We start from the raw sequence: 15,840 nt of genomic DNA, 5'->3' as shown, positions 1-15,840 counted from the left end.
AGAATACATACTGGATACTGCAGAAATAATAAGAGTAGTATGATAGCATGCCATTTCGAGCACAGCCCATGTTTCTTCACACTGAGCAAAATACATCCAGAAGACGTCTTTTTGAGGTCTTGTCTCAGGTTGAAAAGACGTCCACTGAGGGGCCAGAATGAAAGTTTTTATGACGTCTTTTTTTGAAGTCTTCTGGACATCCGATATAGACGAACACGCACAATCACCAAAGGAGAAAAATCACAATTTTTAAGCCACCATCGTGGAGATGAGTGTTTGCTTTAGTTGGGCTCTTGACCCTTGACTTTTTAATATTAGATTGTTTGGGCAGTTAACTGAGTCATAACAGCCAGACAAGTAAAGAGACATGATCAGGTGTTGGTTATGGTCTCACATAACCATTATTTGACCTGAATCACTGAACTCATTTGGAGCTCAATCTCTGAGTTAGATTTACATTATTGATTACATCAGAACTGTGATTCTGCAGAAGAAGATCAGCTTTTACAATATGATTAAAAAAAAAAAGTATTCATTTTAGGCACACACAAACATCAAGAATCATCCTGTGAATCTCAACAGTGGTGGCCATCATAAAGCATTTTGCAGTGCATTCTGGGAGACACCAATCAAAATTCATCAATGGAACCCATCATGCATTGCTGCATGAATAAATTATGAGCTGAATTGTCTTAGTAATTTTCTTTATTCTCATATTTTATTTTGTTCTGTTTATGCGACTTTTTAGTAGCTTGTTTTCTAATGTTCAGAGTTGATCTGTTGATCAGAATATGTTGCTTGTCACCGTCGTTGAGATTCACAGACTCAGTTGTGGGTAATGAAAGTGCTGTTCATTCACTCCACCCACCTATATTTCCTGCCAATACTGAGACTTGAACCCACAATCTTTGGGTTACAAGTCTGACTCTATAACTAAAAAAAAGTTTGGTTTTATTGTGAGTTTACAGTCCTTGAAAAATTGTTGATTTTATGTGCTGTTGAACTTATTTTTGGTTTACTTTTAGCAGATTGTGTTATTGGTTCATTTTGTAATCTTCAGAGTTGATATTTTTTATTATTATTATTTGTTGAGTGTCACCATTGTTGTGTATTGTATAGCATTGATGTATTTATATCTATGCATAATTAGGTGATGCTTATAATAAAGTCTTGTGTTTCAAGATGATGTCTCACCTTTCAATGGTAATCATCATGTTATCATATTAAGAATAGTTTGACTAACTTAAAATCAGCCAATTAGCTATATTATATTCTAGCTTGTCTTTGTTTTAACAAATGTTTTCATTTGTCATGATTTTGAACAGGCTAGAACAGACATTTGAATGTGAATATACGAGGTGCAAGATCCCAAGCTAATGAAACATTGATCACCATTATGGTTACTAAACAAATACAGTGGTGAAGAATATAATTTCTTACAGTAGCATGGTTAAAGACACTTTAATAATGTGAATTCACAGTAAAACAGACTGTGATGTAAATCAGCAGTAAATGACTGATGTCAGCATCATTTTGCTGTTGTTTAATAGTAATGCATTAATTTCACTGTACATTTCTGACTACAGTAATTGATTGTACTATTTAATCCTGTAAATTCCTGGCACTTTTTTACAGGGTAGTCAACAAGACGGCATAACTGAATTTACATAAATGGAGCTTGATTCTTAATCATGTGGTTGGACCACAAAAAGTGTATTTTATATATTTTACAATATATAAAATAAAATGTTACGTAAAAAATATAATATTCGCATAATACAGTACTTTCACATAATACAGTACTCAGTAATGTGTAGCTGGTTCTGTCCCTGGACTTTTATGTTTTTTAAGTTTTTTTTTTAAGTTTTGTTCCTGTTTCCTGTGACATGTTTGTAGTCCCTGTTTGATTACAATGATGGATTTGTTTCTTACAAACACGAGGCTTTTCACTTCAGGAGACGCTGACTGATGGAGTCGTGTTGTGGATTATTGTGCCGATTTAATCAGCTGTTTGGATTCATTCTGATGACACCCGTTCACTGCACTGATGTAATGCTACATTTCTCCAAATCTGTTCCTATGAAGAAACAATCTCATCTACATCTGGGATGGCTTAAAAAGCATATTTAGCATCAGTAACACTTATGGAACATAATATATAAAAAAAAATAACAAAAACACATATTTGTCATTCTGTTGCTGCTTTTCTCCAGTGTCTTTCAGTGCAGTTATTTGCAGGTTCAATTCTTGATCATAGACACAGTTGGTGATACTTTATGGATCAACCCTTGCAGGATTTGAACCTTTAACCACAAATCTGTCTCACAAATCAACCTGTGTGTTGTTTGACTAATAGTGGGCATTTCCCACTAAGCAAAGTCATGTCCAGAAGACGTCTTTTCAACACTGATGTCACAAAAGACGTACGTTGAAAAGACGTCCAATGAGGAGCCAGCATGAAAGTTTTTATGATGTCATTTTTTGACAATGATTCAGCATTTGGAAAAATCAACTGATGATAAAATACATTAAATCTCTGAAGATCTGATCAAACATCTCCACAAACAGCATTACCAGCTTCACTTATTACTAACCAGACTGACTTTATTTCTGTCACACGTCTACAGAAGATCTTATTGAGAATTAACAGAGGTTTAGATGTTGATGTTTGTTTCATTTGAAGTCACCATTGTGGTGGTCACAATAGTGATGGAGATCTTGTTCCTCGTACTTCTTGTGTTAGCTTTTCTTTGGCTAACTGTGCGTTTGTAAAACACATTTGTTGTGGCAAAGAAATCCAAGATAAAGCAGGGTCAGGTGTTATCAGCTCGTTGATGATAAAATCATCACAAAATGTGCATCCAATGTTCCACTTTTTAATTTTATGTTTATATTTGGCATTTATAGCTGTCAATCATGTCTAACAGCAGTACTTACACCAACAGCGTTAAAATGATCACTTTTCCTGAAGGTGGATGAAAAGCACAAGATGTTTGAGCGAGTGTTTTATGTTTTATGTTGACCATTATTGAAGACACCTGATGATAACAAGCAGAATCACCAAAGGAGAAAATCACTATTTTTAAGTTACCATCATCGAGGTCAGGGTTTGTTTTAGTTGAGCTCTTGACCCTTACCTTTTTAGTATTAGATTTTGTTTGGGCAGTTTTAACTGCATTAAAACTAACCAGACAAGCAAAGTTAAAAGATGATTAGGTGTTGTTTTTTATGTTTTCTCAAAATCAATGTTTGATCTGAATCACTGAACTCATTTAGAGCCCAATCTCTGAGTTAGATTTACATTATTGATTACAGCAGCACTGTGATTCTGCAGAAGATCAGCTTATACAATACAATTTTATTTTTATTTTTTAAGAGTTCTGATTTTTAAAAAAAGTGTTCATTTAAACACACAAACATCAAGAATCATCCTGTGAATCTCAACAGTGGTGGCCATCATAAAGCATGTTGCAGTGCATTCTGGGAGCCACCAATCAAAATTCATCCATGGCTCCCATCATGCATTGCTGTATGAATAAATTATGAGCTAAATTGTCTTAGTAATTTCATTTATTCTCACTATTTAAATTTTGCTGTTTTTATGTGATTTTTTTAGTAGCTTGTTTTCTAATGTTCAGAGTTGATCTGTTGATCAGAATATGTTGCTTGTCACCGTTGTTGAGATTCACAGGCTGATACTTGATGTCTGTGTGTGCCTAAACTTTTTTTTTTTTTGTGATAAACACAACTTTAAAAAAAATAAAAAAATTCTGTATTGTATAAGCTGATCTTCTGCAGAATCACAGTGCTGCTGTAATCTATAATGTAAATATAAGTCAGAGATTGAGCTCTAAATGAGTTCAGATCAAACAATGATTTTGAGTAAACATAACCAACACCACCTCATCACCTTTTAACTTTGCTTGTCTGGTTGGTTTTAATGCAGCTGAAACTGCCCAAATAAAATCTAATATTAAACAGTCAAGGGTCAAGAGCTCAACTACACAAAACCTGACCTCGATGATGGTAACTTAAAAATTGTGATTTTCTCCTTTGGTGATTCTGCTTGTTATCATCAGGTGTCTTCAATAATGCTCAATCATCACTCAATTTATCACTTAATTATCTCATTAATGCTTCAGTGGATGAGATAAAAATATGGCAGGACTTTTACTTTCTGACCCCTGGAATGTCCACCTCTGATTGCCAATTTACTGTTTGTCTTCCCTGAAGCAATGTTACACCAGTAAAAACATATTTGAAGTTGTCACAGAGGTGAAATTTCACTGGTGCTGAATACTGAAATCTTGGTATCATGACACAATCTTCTGTTCATGTTCTTATTCAAGTAAAGTATCAAAATAATGGTAACACTTTAAAATAAGGTTCATTAGGTAAACATTAGTTAATATATTAACTACATTTAGTCATTTAGCAGACGTTTTTCTAGAAAAGCTAACATGAACTAACCATGAGCAATACATTTGTTACTGTATTTACTAATCTTTGTTAACGTTAGTTAATGAAAATACAGATGTTCATTGTTTGTTCATGTTACTTCACAGTGCATTAACTAATGTTAACAAGATTTTAATAATGTATTAGTAAATGCTAAAATAAACATCAACAAAGATTAATAAAGTCTGTAGAAGTGCAGTTCATTATTAGTTCATGCTAACTAATGTACTTAACTAATGAACCTTATTGTAACGTATTACCAAAATAATAAATGATGTCTGATTGGCAGTCTCAGTCTGATTAGTGGATGATTCACTGGTAGGAGAGTGTCAAGGACGAGTCTTCAACAATATTCATCTGTAAGAAAACATGGATTCACAGAAGGTAAAAAAAAATGAACAGGATTGATTTTTGAGTTACAGAAACCAAAAATACTAAAGACTTGGAATTATGTTGTTTTCATGACATTTGAGGACTTTATGGTGATTAAAAAATAATAATAAATAAAATAAAAGTCTAGTCCCAGACTAAAATGCATGTTTGAGCTGTTTTAACTGAAATATCAACTTGCACTGGCATATCATAAAATATGTCACAGAATTGTTTTGTCTCAAGATGCACACCAGTAATGTTTATAAAAGCTACTTAAATGTCCAGAGGTGGACATTCCAGGGGTCAGAAAGTAAAAGTCCTGCCATATTTTTATCTCATCCACTGAAGCATTAATGAGATAAATAAGTGATTAATTGAGTGATGATTGAGCATTATTGAAGACACCTGATGATAAAAAGCAGAATCACCAAAGGAGAAAATCACAATTTTTAAGTTACCATCATCGAGGTCAGGGTTTGTTTTAGTTGAGCTCTTGATCCTTGACTTTTTAGTATTAGATTTTGTTTGGGCAGTTTTAAGTGCATTAAAACCAAACAGACAAACATAGTTAAAAGATGATCAGGTGGTGTTGGTTATGTTTTCTCAAAATCATTATTTGATCTGTATCACTGAACTTATTTGGAGCTCGATCTGTGAGTTAGATTTACATTATTGATTACAGCAGAACTGTGACTCTGCAGAAGATCAGCTTATACAATACAGAATTTTTTTTTTTTTTAAAAGTTGTCCTTATCACAAAAATAAACAATATTTTAGGCACACACAGACATCAAGAATCAGCCTGTGAATCTCAACAACGGTGACAAGCAACATATTCTGATCAACAGATCAACTCTGAACATTAGAAAACAAGCTACTAAAAAATCACATAAAAACAGTAAAATTTTAATAGTGAGAATAAATGAAATTACTAACAATTTAGCTCATAATTTATTCATGCAGCAATGCATGATGGGAGCCATGGATGAATTTTGATTGGTGGCTCCCAGAATGCACTGCAACATGCTTTATGATGGCCACCACTGTTGAGATTCACAGACTGATTCTTGATGTCTGTGTGTTTAAATGAGCTCTACTTTCTTTAAAAATCAGAACTCTTAAAAAAAAAAAATCTGTATTGTAAAAGCTGTAGAATCACAGTGCTGCTGTAATCAATAATGTAAATCTAACTCAGAGATTCAGATCAAATAATTATATGAAAACATAACCAACACCACCTGATCATGTTTTAACTTTGATTGTCTGATTGGATTTATTGCAGTTAAAACTGCCCAAGTAAAGTCTAATGTTAAATAGTCAAGGGTCAAGAGCTCAACTAAAACAAACCTTGACCTCGATGATGGTAACTTAAAATTGTGATTTTCTCCTTTGGTGATTCTGCTTGTTATCATCAGGTGTCTTCAATAATGCTCAATCATCACTCAATTAATCACTTATTTATCTCATTAATGCTTCAGTGGGTGGAATAAAAATATGGCAGGACTTTTACTTTCTGACCCCTGGAATGTCCACCTCTGTAAATGTCCCAATTGAACTAAGGTCTAATCATGGCTAAAGGCCATTCACACCAAAAACTGTAACTATTAAGATGACTATAACAATATATTTGCGTCCACACTAATGAACGATAATGGTCTGTTTATTCTAAGCTCGCGCGTGGCAGTTTCAAAGTTCTTGTTGTATTTACACAGATTTAACCAGCAGATGTCCTCAGCATGCTATGTTTCGAGTGAATAATTAGTCAATTTACATAGTCAATATAGTGGAATAAAAAACACCTAATCTTTTTCACTGCAACTTCAAAGGAGGCAAGATAATGCTGTCGAAACTAGCCTGGCATATTGATCTTAACATTAATACTTCTCACCATTTATTCAGAGGGTATGACTGATTGTTTTTGCCATATATCCATTTTCTATAAGGTTTCTGGACCTGCAATAAACTACTCGCAATGGATTTTGATTTTTCAAATGGATTTTGATTGGCTGTGTTTTATCGTTCAACAACTGGAAAAAAAAAATAATTCTGAAAGTGATCCCAATGATATTGTTTCTCTATATCATAATCGTTATATTTGTGGTGAATAACTCTGCTATTCTCAGAATGATTTTTAGAATTATATATCTTTAGTTATTGTCCTTGGTGTGAACGGGCCTTTAATCTAAGCCCTGTCTGTGAAACCAGCAGAGGTGGAAAGTCCAGGGGTCAGAAAGTAAAAGTCCTGCCATATTTTTTTTTCCACCCACTGAAGCATTAATGAGATAAATAAGTGATTAATTGAGTAATGATTGAGCATTATTGAAGACACCTGATGATAACAAGCAGAATCACCAAAGGAGAAAATCACAATTTTTAAGTTACCATCATCGAGGTCAGGTTTTGTTTTAGTTGAGCTCTTGACCCTTGACTATTTAACATTAGATTTTACTTGGGCAGTTTTAACTGCAATAAATCCAATCAGACAATCAAAGTTAAAACATGATCAGGTGGTGTTGGTTATGTTTTCATATAATTATTTGATCTGAATCTCTGAGTTAGATTTACATTATTGATTACAGCAGCACTGTGATTCTACAGCACAAGATCCAGTTATTTTATCGAAAGTTCTTCGAAAAAGAGGCTCACATTAAGACACACATATCAAGAATCTGCCTGTGAATCTCAACAATGGTGAGAATAATTAAGCATGTTGCAGTGCATTCTGGGTGCTACCAATCAAAATTCATCCACGGCTCCCATCATGCATTGCTGCATGAATAGAAATTATGAGCTTAATTGTTTTAGTAATTTTCTTTATTCTCACTATTTTGTTTTTTGCTGTTTTTATGGGACTTTTTAGTAGCTTGTTTTCTAATGTTCAGAGTTGATCTGTTGATCAGAATATGTTGCTTGTCACCGTCGTTGAGATTCACAGGCTGATTCTTGATGTCTTTTTTTTTTTTTTTTTGATTAGAACAACTTTTAAGAAATCCTTCATAAAGCTGATCTTCTGTTTAATCACAGTGCTGCTGTAATCAATAATGTAAATCTAACTCAGAGATTGAGCTCTAAATGAGTTCAGATCAAATAATGATTATGTGAAAACATAACCAACATTACCTGACCATCTTTTCTCTTTGCTTGTCTGGCTGTTATAACTCAGTTACAACAACCCAAATAAATTCTAATATTAAAAAGTCAAGGGTCAAGAGCCCAACTAAAGCGAACCATGACCTCTGTGATAGTATCTTAAAAAAATGTGATTTTCTCCTTTGGTGATTCTGCTTGTTATCATCAGGTGTCTTCAATAATGCTCAATCATCACTCAATTAATCACTTATTTATCTCATTAACTTTAACACCGCTTCAGTGGGTGGAAAAAAAAAATATGGCAGGACTTTTACTTTCTGACCCCTGGACTTTCCACCTCTGGAAACCAGGCCATATAGTAGGCTATTTAAGCGGCCTTATCACTAGCAAATTCAAGTAACCTAAGATAACATGTTAAGCTATGCTAGAAACATGCTAGCATCATGTTAAAACATACAAGCAAAATGCTAAAACATGTTGAAAACATGCTAGTAATGTGTTAAATCATGCTACCATTGGATTAAATTATGCTGGTCACATTAGATCATGCTGGTCACATGCTAAATCACGTTAGCAAAATTCTTAAACATGTTAGCAATGTGTAAAATCATGCTAGTAATTTGTTCACGATGTGTTAAATCATACTAGAAACATGTTTATGTTAGAAACAAGCTAGCAACATGTTAAATCATGTTATAAACATTAACAACATACTGCTAGCAAAATGCTAAAACATGTTCACAACATTTTATTGATTTTGTCTGAAAAGCCTGAAGTTTGAAGGTTTTTCCTCAGATATTTTAAACTTTCAGACAAGGCTTCATCAAGCCAACATCAAAGTATTTCATTGAACTTTATCTGTTAATTAAACAATATTACAAAATGTATTCATACCTCTGTTCTTTATAAAGTAATACAGAGAGTCAATGTAAAGTAATGTCTCTACATACTGTCACTGTTTTGCAGACAGCAGATTCAGTGCACAGTTTCTCACCTGATCAATGCACTCCATCCTGATCTCTGTTTAAACGAAAACAAACTCAATTAAACATTATTTTTGCTAAATTAGAATTGAAAAAATGCAGATTACTCTCACACAATAAATCTCATTGATTCTTGATCTTTTTAAACCATCTGTATGTAATACTCACCATTTTGTCCTGCCTGACGCTTGCGATGGTAAATTACAGCAGCAGCAGCAAAGAGCAGCAGAACAACAAGAACAGCAGCAGCACATATTCCTGCTACAGCAGCTGCAGACACACAGACTGATTCTTCCTCCTTCACTGAATTTCTCTTCGTTTCATCTTGTTCAGCAGAAGAAACACCTGAAACACAAACCAACAGATTGAGTGAAGGTCTTTTGCTGGACACTGGTGTCAAAAGTATTCACATTCATTACTCAAGTAGAAGTATAGATACTAGGGTTTAAAAATACTTCTGTAGAAGTTGAAGTATCAACTCAAGCTTTTTACTCAAGTAAAAGTATAAAAGTACTGGTTTCAAAACTACTTAAAGTATAAAAGTAAAAGTAATGTATGGGAAAAAATGCCATTAAGGACAAAAGCTTAGGCCGTGCCACAGGGGCCTATTGTGTACTCCACCTCCTCAAAAAAACATTTTTCTAAAGGCCATAATGACCATAATGTTATATTAAAATGTTAATGTTGAAAAATTTGGGATGCACTAGGCTACCCGTTTCAGCCGCATATATGTCCATTGAAAATGAACGCATTTTAGTACAATGCAAATACATTAAAGCACCATATATGTGTACTACTGACCATTAACATGGGTTTCATGGAGTGGAAGATATCATGACTAGTTGCCTATAAGTATTCTAATGGTGCAAAAAGTCAAAATTCAGAGGCATTAATAACCTTTATTGGAATGTAAATGTACATCCAAGCTTAACTGCAGAAATTTATGAGGGCAACGGACAAGAAAAATGCGGGTAGTTTTGGTATACCCAGGGCAGGCTTAGTAACAATCAGGGCTTGACATTAACACCTGCCAGCTGTTTTCAGCTGTTTCAGTTCACACCGCACCAACAAACGCCAGCAAACTCTCTGTTGGAGTTTGTTGGATAGGTGTTGGCGTTGGTCGGAGTCTGTTTACCCGACTGAACATGTTTAAAGGTGCCATCGAATGTTTTTTTACAAGATGTAATATAAGTCTAAGGTGTCCCCTGAATGTGTCTGTGAAGTTTCAGCTCAAAATACTCCATAGATTTTTTTTTAATTAATTTTTTTAACTACCTATTTTGGGGCATCATTAAATATGAGCCGATTTATGCTACTGCCCCTTTAATTCTCATGCTCTCTGCCCCCAAGCTTGCGCTTGCCTTAAACAGTACATAAACAAAGTTTACACCCTCAAATGGATCTTTACAAAGTGTTCGTCATGCATGCGGCATGTATGCGTCGGATTATGTGAGTATTGTATACTGTTATATTGTTTACATTCTGAATGAATTTGAGGCTGTGCTCTGTGGCTAACAGCTAATGCTACACTGTTGGAGAGATTTATAAAGAATGAAGTTGTGTTTATGAATTATACAGACTGCAAGTGTTTAAAAATGAAAATAACGACGGCTCTTGTCTCCGTGAATACAGTAAGAAACGATGGTAACTTTAACCACATTTAACAGTACATTAGCAACATGCTAACGAAACATTTAGAAAGACAATTTACAAATATCACTAAAAATATGATGTTATCATGAATCATGTCAGTTATTATTGTTCCATCTGCCATTTTTCTCTATTGTTCTTGCTTGCTTACCTAGTCTGATGGTTCGGTTGTGCTGCTCCAGACGTCAATGCCTGCCCTTGTCTAATGCCTTTCATAATGTTGGGAACATGGGCGGGCATATGCAAATATTGGGGCGTACACCCCGACTGTTACGTAACAGTCGGTGTTATGTTGAGATTCGCCTGTTCTTCGGAGGTCTTTTAAACAAATGAGATTTATATAAGAAGGAGGAAACAATGGAGTTTGAGACTCACTGTATGTCATTTCCATGTACTGAACTCTTGTTATTTAACTATGCCAAGATAAATTCAATTTTTGAATCTAGGGCACCTTTAATCGGCGTTTGTTTGGTCGTCTGAGCATCCAACAAACTCTGACGTAATCTGACCTGTTCACGAACCGTTGCCATGACGACGAGGCAAGTCCCCTTTAAAGACAGCTGTTTGATCGCGCCTGCGCCTCACGCGCACACAACAAAGCGCTGGAAACGTGACATCACAGCTTGTTCGTTATGAAAAATAAAATACAGTTTTAAAAAAAAAACATATAAAAGGTACAATAGTCTGTAGTGCAATCCGTGCCATTCAGCAAGAGCACTGCTCCACTTCACTGAAAGAGAGAGGTATACCATGAGAGCAATGCAGGTTTACCTTAAGTTTCGTTTTAAATTAATTCGTTTTGGCTTGTTTAGTTACATGGTTGTATGACTATGTGTCACATAAATAAAAGGGTCGCGCTTAAAAAAATAAAAAAAAAAGTTTAAAAACCGGTATACGATTTAAACGTCTCTCTATCGAACTAACATTACGTTTCCTAGCTTAATTTGCAGAGGACGAAGAGAAAGCACCCGTTTGATAGCCTAAATGAGCCAGTAGTGTAGAAATAATAACTTATAAGAAATCATCTTTTTTGAGTAATGCCCCCAACACTGACTATTACTGCGTTCACGTCACCTCGTATTTACCGGAATCTTGACATGACAACACGTGACGTTATATTCGGAGCTGTTCACGTCCTTTTGGTCCTTGGACTAGGAATTATGCGTTTCCATGACACCACTATCAACACCTAAATGAATCTACAGCGGTCAGGTGGAACATGTGGGAGATCTCAGAAAACTACCAGCTTACAAGCTGTAATTACGATCTCTACGAGGACGTGAACGCTTTTTACAAGCTCGAATCTCGTAACTACAGGAATTACAAGGCCGCGTGAACGCACCTTTTAGTCCTCCTTGCTGGAGTGTGACGTGATTTGATGTGCAGGTGGATTACGTACAAACCAATAGGGTGTCAGAATGGTACGTTATATGTTTTATCTTCTCATCCAACCACAATCAAATTCACTCTATCCGGATGGCGCGATTTATCTGGATAGTTTTTTTTTTTTTTTAAAGCCGGTGTCGTGCCGAAAACTGATCGTCTGCCGAAAACTGACTGCCGTCCGCGGGAGCGCGCACAGCATGTTTTAAAGGGTATCGCCCCTGTTTCTACACGTCTACAGCTGCTTTTATCATGATCAAACGGCCATAACCTGCAAATGCATATAACTCTGTGTCCGTGGTAATATGTCCGTGCTAATAGCAAAGAAACGTGTCCTGTAACGCATAATCAAAATTATTCATTTAATTAATTTGCCGTACTGCTTAATCGCGATTACGTTTATTTAGTTTTGATTAAGTTGCTCGAGCATGATTTTTACGTGATTAACAGAAAGCCTATTTACTTGCTTTGTGCCAAACAATCCAGTCCTGTTTACGATGTGAAATACCTTTAAATGCTAAATAAAATCCATAAAATGCAGATTTACACTTGCCGAAAAGTGATTACAGCCTCTATTTATTGAGCGAACTGTTCTTTATGCCTCAAAATGACTTGATTTCATTCATGGCTGTTATATTTGACAGATTATAGCTCATTCAGTCCTTTTTATGTGTTGTAATACCTTTAAATGGACAATACAACCCATAAAATCAAGTTTTACACTTGCCGAAAAGTGATTACAGCCTCTATTTATTGAGTGAACTGTTCTTTCTGCCTCAAAATGACTTGATTTCATTCATGGCTGTTATGTTTGACAGATTATAGCTCATTCAGTCCTTTTTATGTGTTGTAATACCTTTAAATGGACAATACAACCCATAAAATCAAGTTTTACACTTGCCGAAAAGTGATTACAGCCTCTATTTATTGAGTGAACTGTTCCTTCTGCCTCAAAATGTCTTGATTTCATTCATGGCTGTTATATTTAACAGATTATAGCTCATTCAGTCCTTTTTACCTGTTAAAATACCTTTAAATAATCAAAGAAACCGATAAATTGCAGTTGCCAAAAAGTGATTACAGCCTCTATTTATTGAGTGAACTGTTCTTTCTGCCTCAAAATGTCTTGATTTCATTCATGGCTGTTATATTTGACAGATTATAGCTCATTAAGTCCTTTTTATGTGTTGTAATACCTTTAAATGGTAAATAAAACCCATAAATTGCAGTTGCCGAAAAGTGATTACAGCCTCTATTTATTGAGTGAACTGTTCTTTCTGCCTCAAAATGACTTGATTTCATTCATGGCTGTTATATTTAACAGATTATAGCTCATTCAGTCCTTTTTACCTGCTAAAATACCTTTAAATGATCAATGAAACCCATAAATTGCAGTTGCCAAAAAGTGATTACAGTCTCTATTTATTGAGTGAACTGTTCTTTCTGCCTCAAAATGACTTGATTTCTTTCATGGCTGTTATATTTGACAGATTAAAGCTCATTCAGTTCTTTTTTATCTGTTGAAAAGCCTCTTAAATGGTACTTAAACCCATAAATTGCAGTTGCCGAAAAGTGATTACAGCCTTTATTTATTGAGTGAACTGTTCTTTCTGCCTCAAAATGACTTGATTTCATTCATGGCTGTTATATTTGACAGATTATAGCTCATACAGTTCTTTTTACCTGTTGAACACCATACAGACTTTATCAAAGAATTTGCTAATTTTCTATCGGAGTTAGTACTAGCTGCAGATAAAGTCCTTGTTGTTGGTGATTTTAATATCCATGTAGATAATAAAAAAGACTCATTGGGATTGGCATTTACAGGCATTCTAAACTCTATTGTTGTTAGACAACACGTGTCAGGACCCACTCATTGTCGTAATCATACTTTAGATCTAATATTGTCACATGGAATCGATATTGATGCTTTTGAAATTCTGCAGCAGAGTGACGACATCTCAGATCATTATCTAGTCTTGTGTATACTACATTTAGTCAAAGCGGCTAAACTGCCTCCCTGCCATAAATATGGTAGAACCATCACTTCTACCACTAAAGATCGCTTTATAAATAACCTTCCTGATCAGTTTCATCGCCTTAGCATACCAGACAGCTTAGAAGACCTCGATGTTGCAACAGAAACTATTGCCTCTGTCTTTTCCAGCACATTAGATTCAGTCGCTCCTTTGCGTTTAAAAAAGATTAAGGAAATTAATCCAACACCATGGTACAGTGAGCACACTCGGGCCCCAAAAATAGCAGCCAGGAAAATGGAGCGCAGCTGGAAGTAAACAAAACTAGAAGTATTTCGCATTTCGTGGAGAGAGAGAATGATACGTACAGAAAGGCTTTAAATACTGCTAGATCTGTCTATTTTTCAAAACATTTAGAAGAAAATAAGCACAACCCGGTATTTATTTGATACAGTGGCTAAATTAACAAGAAATAAAGCTTAAACTTCTGATGTTTCCAAAGAGCACAGCAGTAATGACTTTATGAACTTCTTTACTTGCAAGATTGATAATATTATAGAGAAAATTATAACCATGTAACCGTCTACTACAGTATTGTGTCAGACATTGCATTGTAGTGTCCCTAAAGAAAAATTCAATTCATTTACTGCTTTAGGAGAGGAAGAATTGTCTAAACTTGTTAAATCATCAAAATCAACCACATGTATGTTTGACCCTATACCAACTAAGCTATTGAAAGAGATGCTTCCAGAGGTCATAGATCCTCTTCTTAATATCGTTAATTCATCTTTTTCACTAGGATACGTACCAAAAAATTTTAAGCTTGATCCTAGAGAATTAGTCAATTACAGGCCGATCTTGAATCTTCCTTTTTTGTCAAAAATACTAGAAAAGGCAGTTTCATCACAACTATGTTCCTTTTTAGAAAGAAATGGTATCTGTGAGGATTTCCACTCAGGATTTAGACTGTACCATAGTACTGAGACTGCTCTCATTAGAGTTACTAATGATTTGCTCTTATCATCAGATCGTGGTTGTATCTCTCTATTAGTGTTACTGGATCTTAGTGCTGCATTTGAAACTATCGATCACAATATTCTTTTAAATAGACTCGAAAATTATGTTGGCATTAGTGGAATTGCATTGGCATGGTTCAAATCATACTTATCTGACCGTTATCACTTTGTAGTAGTAAATAATGAGATGTCATATCAATCACAAGTTAAATATGGAGTACAGCAAGGCTCAGTACTAGGACCGTTGCTTTTCACTCTGTACATGCTACCCTTGGGAGATATCATTAGGAAGCATGGCGTTAGTTTTCACTGTTACGCTGATGATACTCAGCTCTATATTTCTTCGCACCCTGACAAAACTTACCAATTCACAAAATTAAAGGAATGTATAGCTGATATAAAAAACTGGGTGACCAGTAATTTCAGCGATTCTAATTTTTGGACCAAAAACCTCTTCATGTAATAACCTTGAATACTGTCTAACACTTGATGGCTGCTCTAAGTCTTTGTCATCAGCTAGTATCCTAGGTATGCTTTTTGATAGCAATCTTTAATTTGAAGGCCATGTTTAACATCTGTAAAACCGCATTCTTCCATCTTAAAAATATATCTAAACTACGACATATGCTCTTAATGAAAAATGCAGAAAAGTTAGTTCATGCGTTCATGACCTCAAGGTTAGATTACTGTAACGCTCTACTGGGTGGTTGTTCTGCTCGCCTGATAAATAAACTACAGCTCGTACAAAATGCAGCAGCTAGAGTTCTTACTAGAACTAGGAAGTAAGACCATATTAGCCCAGTTCTGTCATCACTGCATTGGCTTCCTGTTAAACATCGTATAGATTTTAAAATCTTGATAATTACTTACAAAGCACTAAATGGTTTAGCTCCCCAGTACCTAAGCGAGCTC

General features: G+C 35.0%; 1 protein-coding gene across 2 annotated transcripts in view; it reads right to left on the bottom strand.

The window, feature by feature from the left end:
- Window positions 1-4,088: 4,088 nt before the first annotated feature.
- The window catches only part of LOC137027928 (obscurin-like), a 31,696-nt gene continuing 19,944 nt past the window's right edge, over window positions 4,089-15,840 (bottom strand). For both annotated transcript variants that reach the window (XM_067396550.1, XM_067396553.1), the window contains 3 exons: window positions 9,072-9,248; window positions 8,915-8,940; window positions 4,089-4,815 (listed from right to left, as the gene is read on the bottom strand). In XM_067396550.1, the coding sequence (XP_067252651.1) occupies window positions 4,771-4,815; window positions 8,915-8,940; window positions 9,072-9,248 (248 nt within the window). In that variant the 3' untranslated portion in view covers window positions 4,089-4,770. The remainder of the gene's footprint in view (window positions 4,816-8,914; window positions 8,941-9,071; window positions 9,249-15,840) is intronic.

Source organism: Chanodichthys erythropterus, chromosome 10 (assembly GCF_024489055.1).
Source record: "Chanodichthys erythropterus isolate Z2021 chromosome 10, ASM2448905v1, whole genome shotgun sequence".
NCBI classification, from domain to species: domain Eukaryota; kingdom Metazoa; phylum Chordata; class Actinopteri; order Cypriniformes; family Xenocyprididae; genus Chanodichthys; species Chanodichthys erythropterus.
Note: the sequence above shows the minus strand (reverse complement) of the source record. Positions and strands in the feature narration are given on the sequence as shown.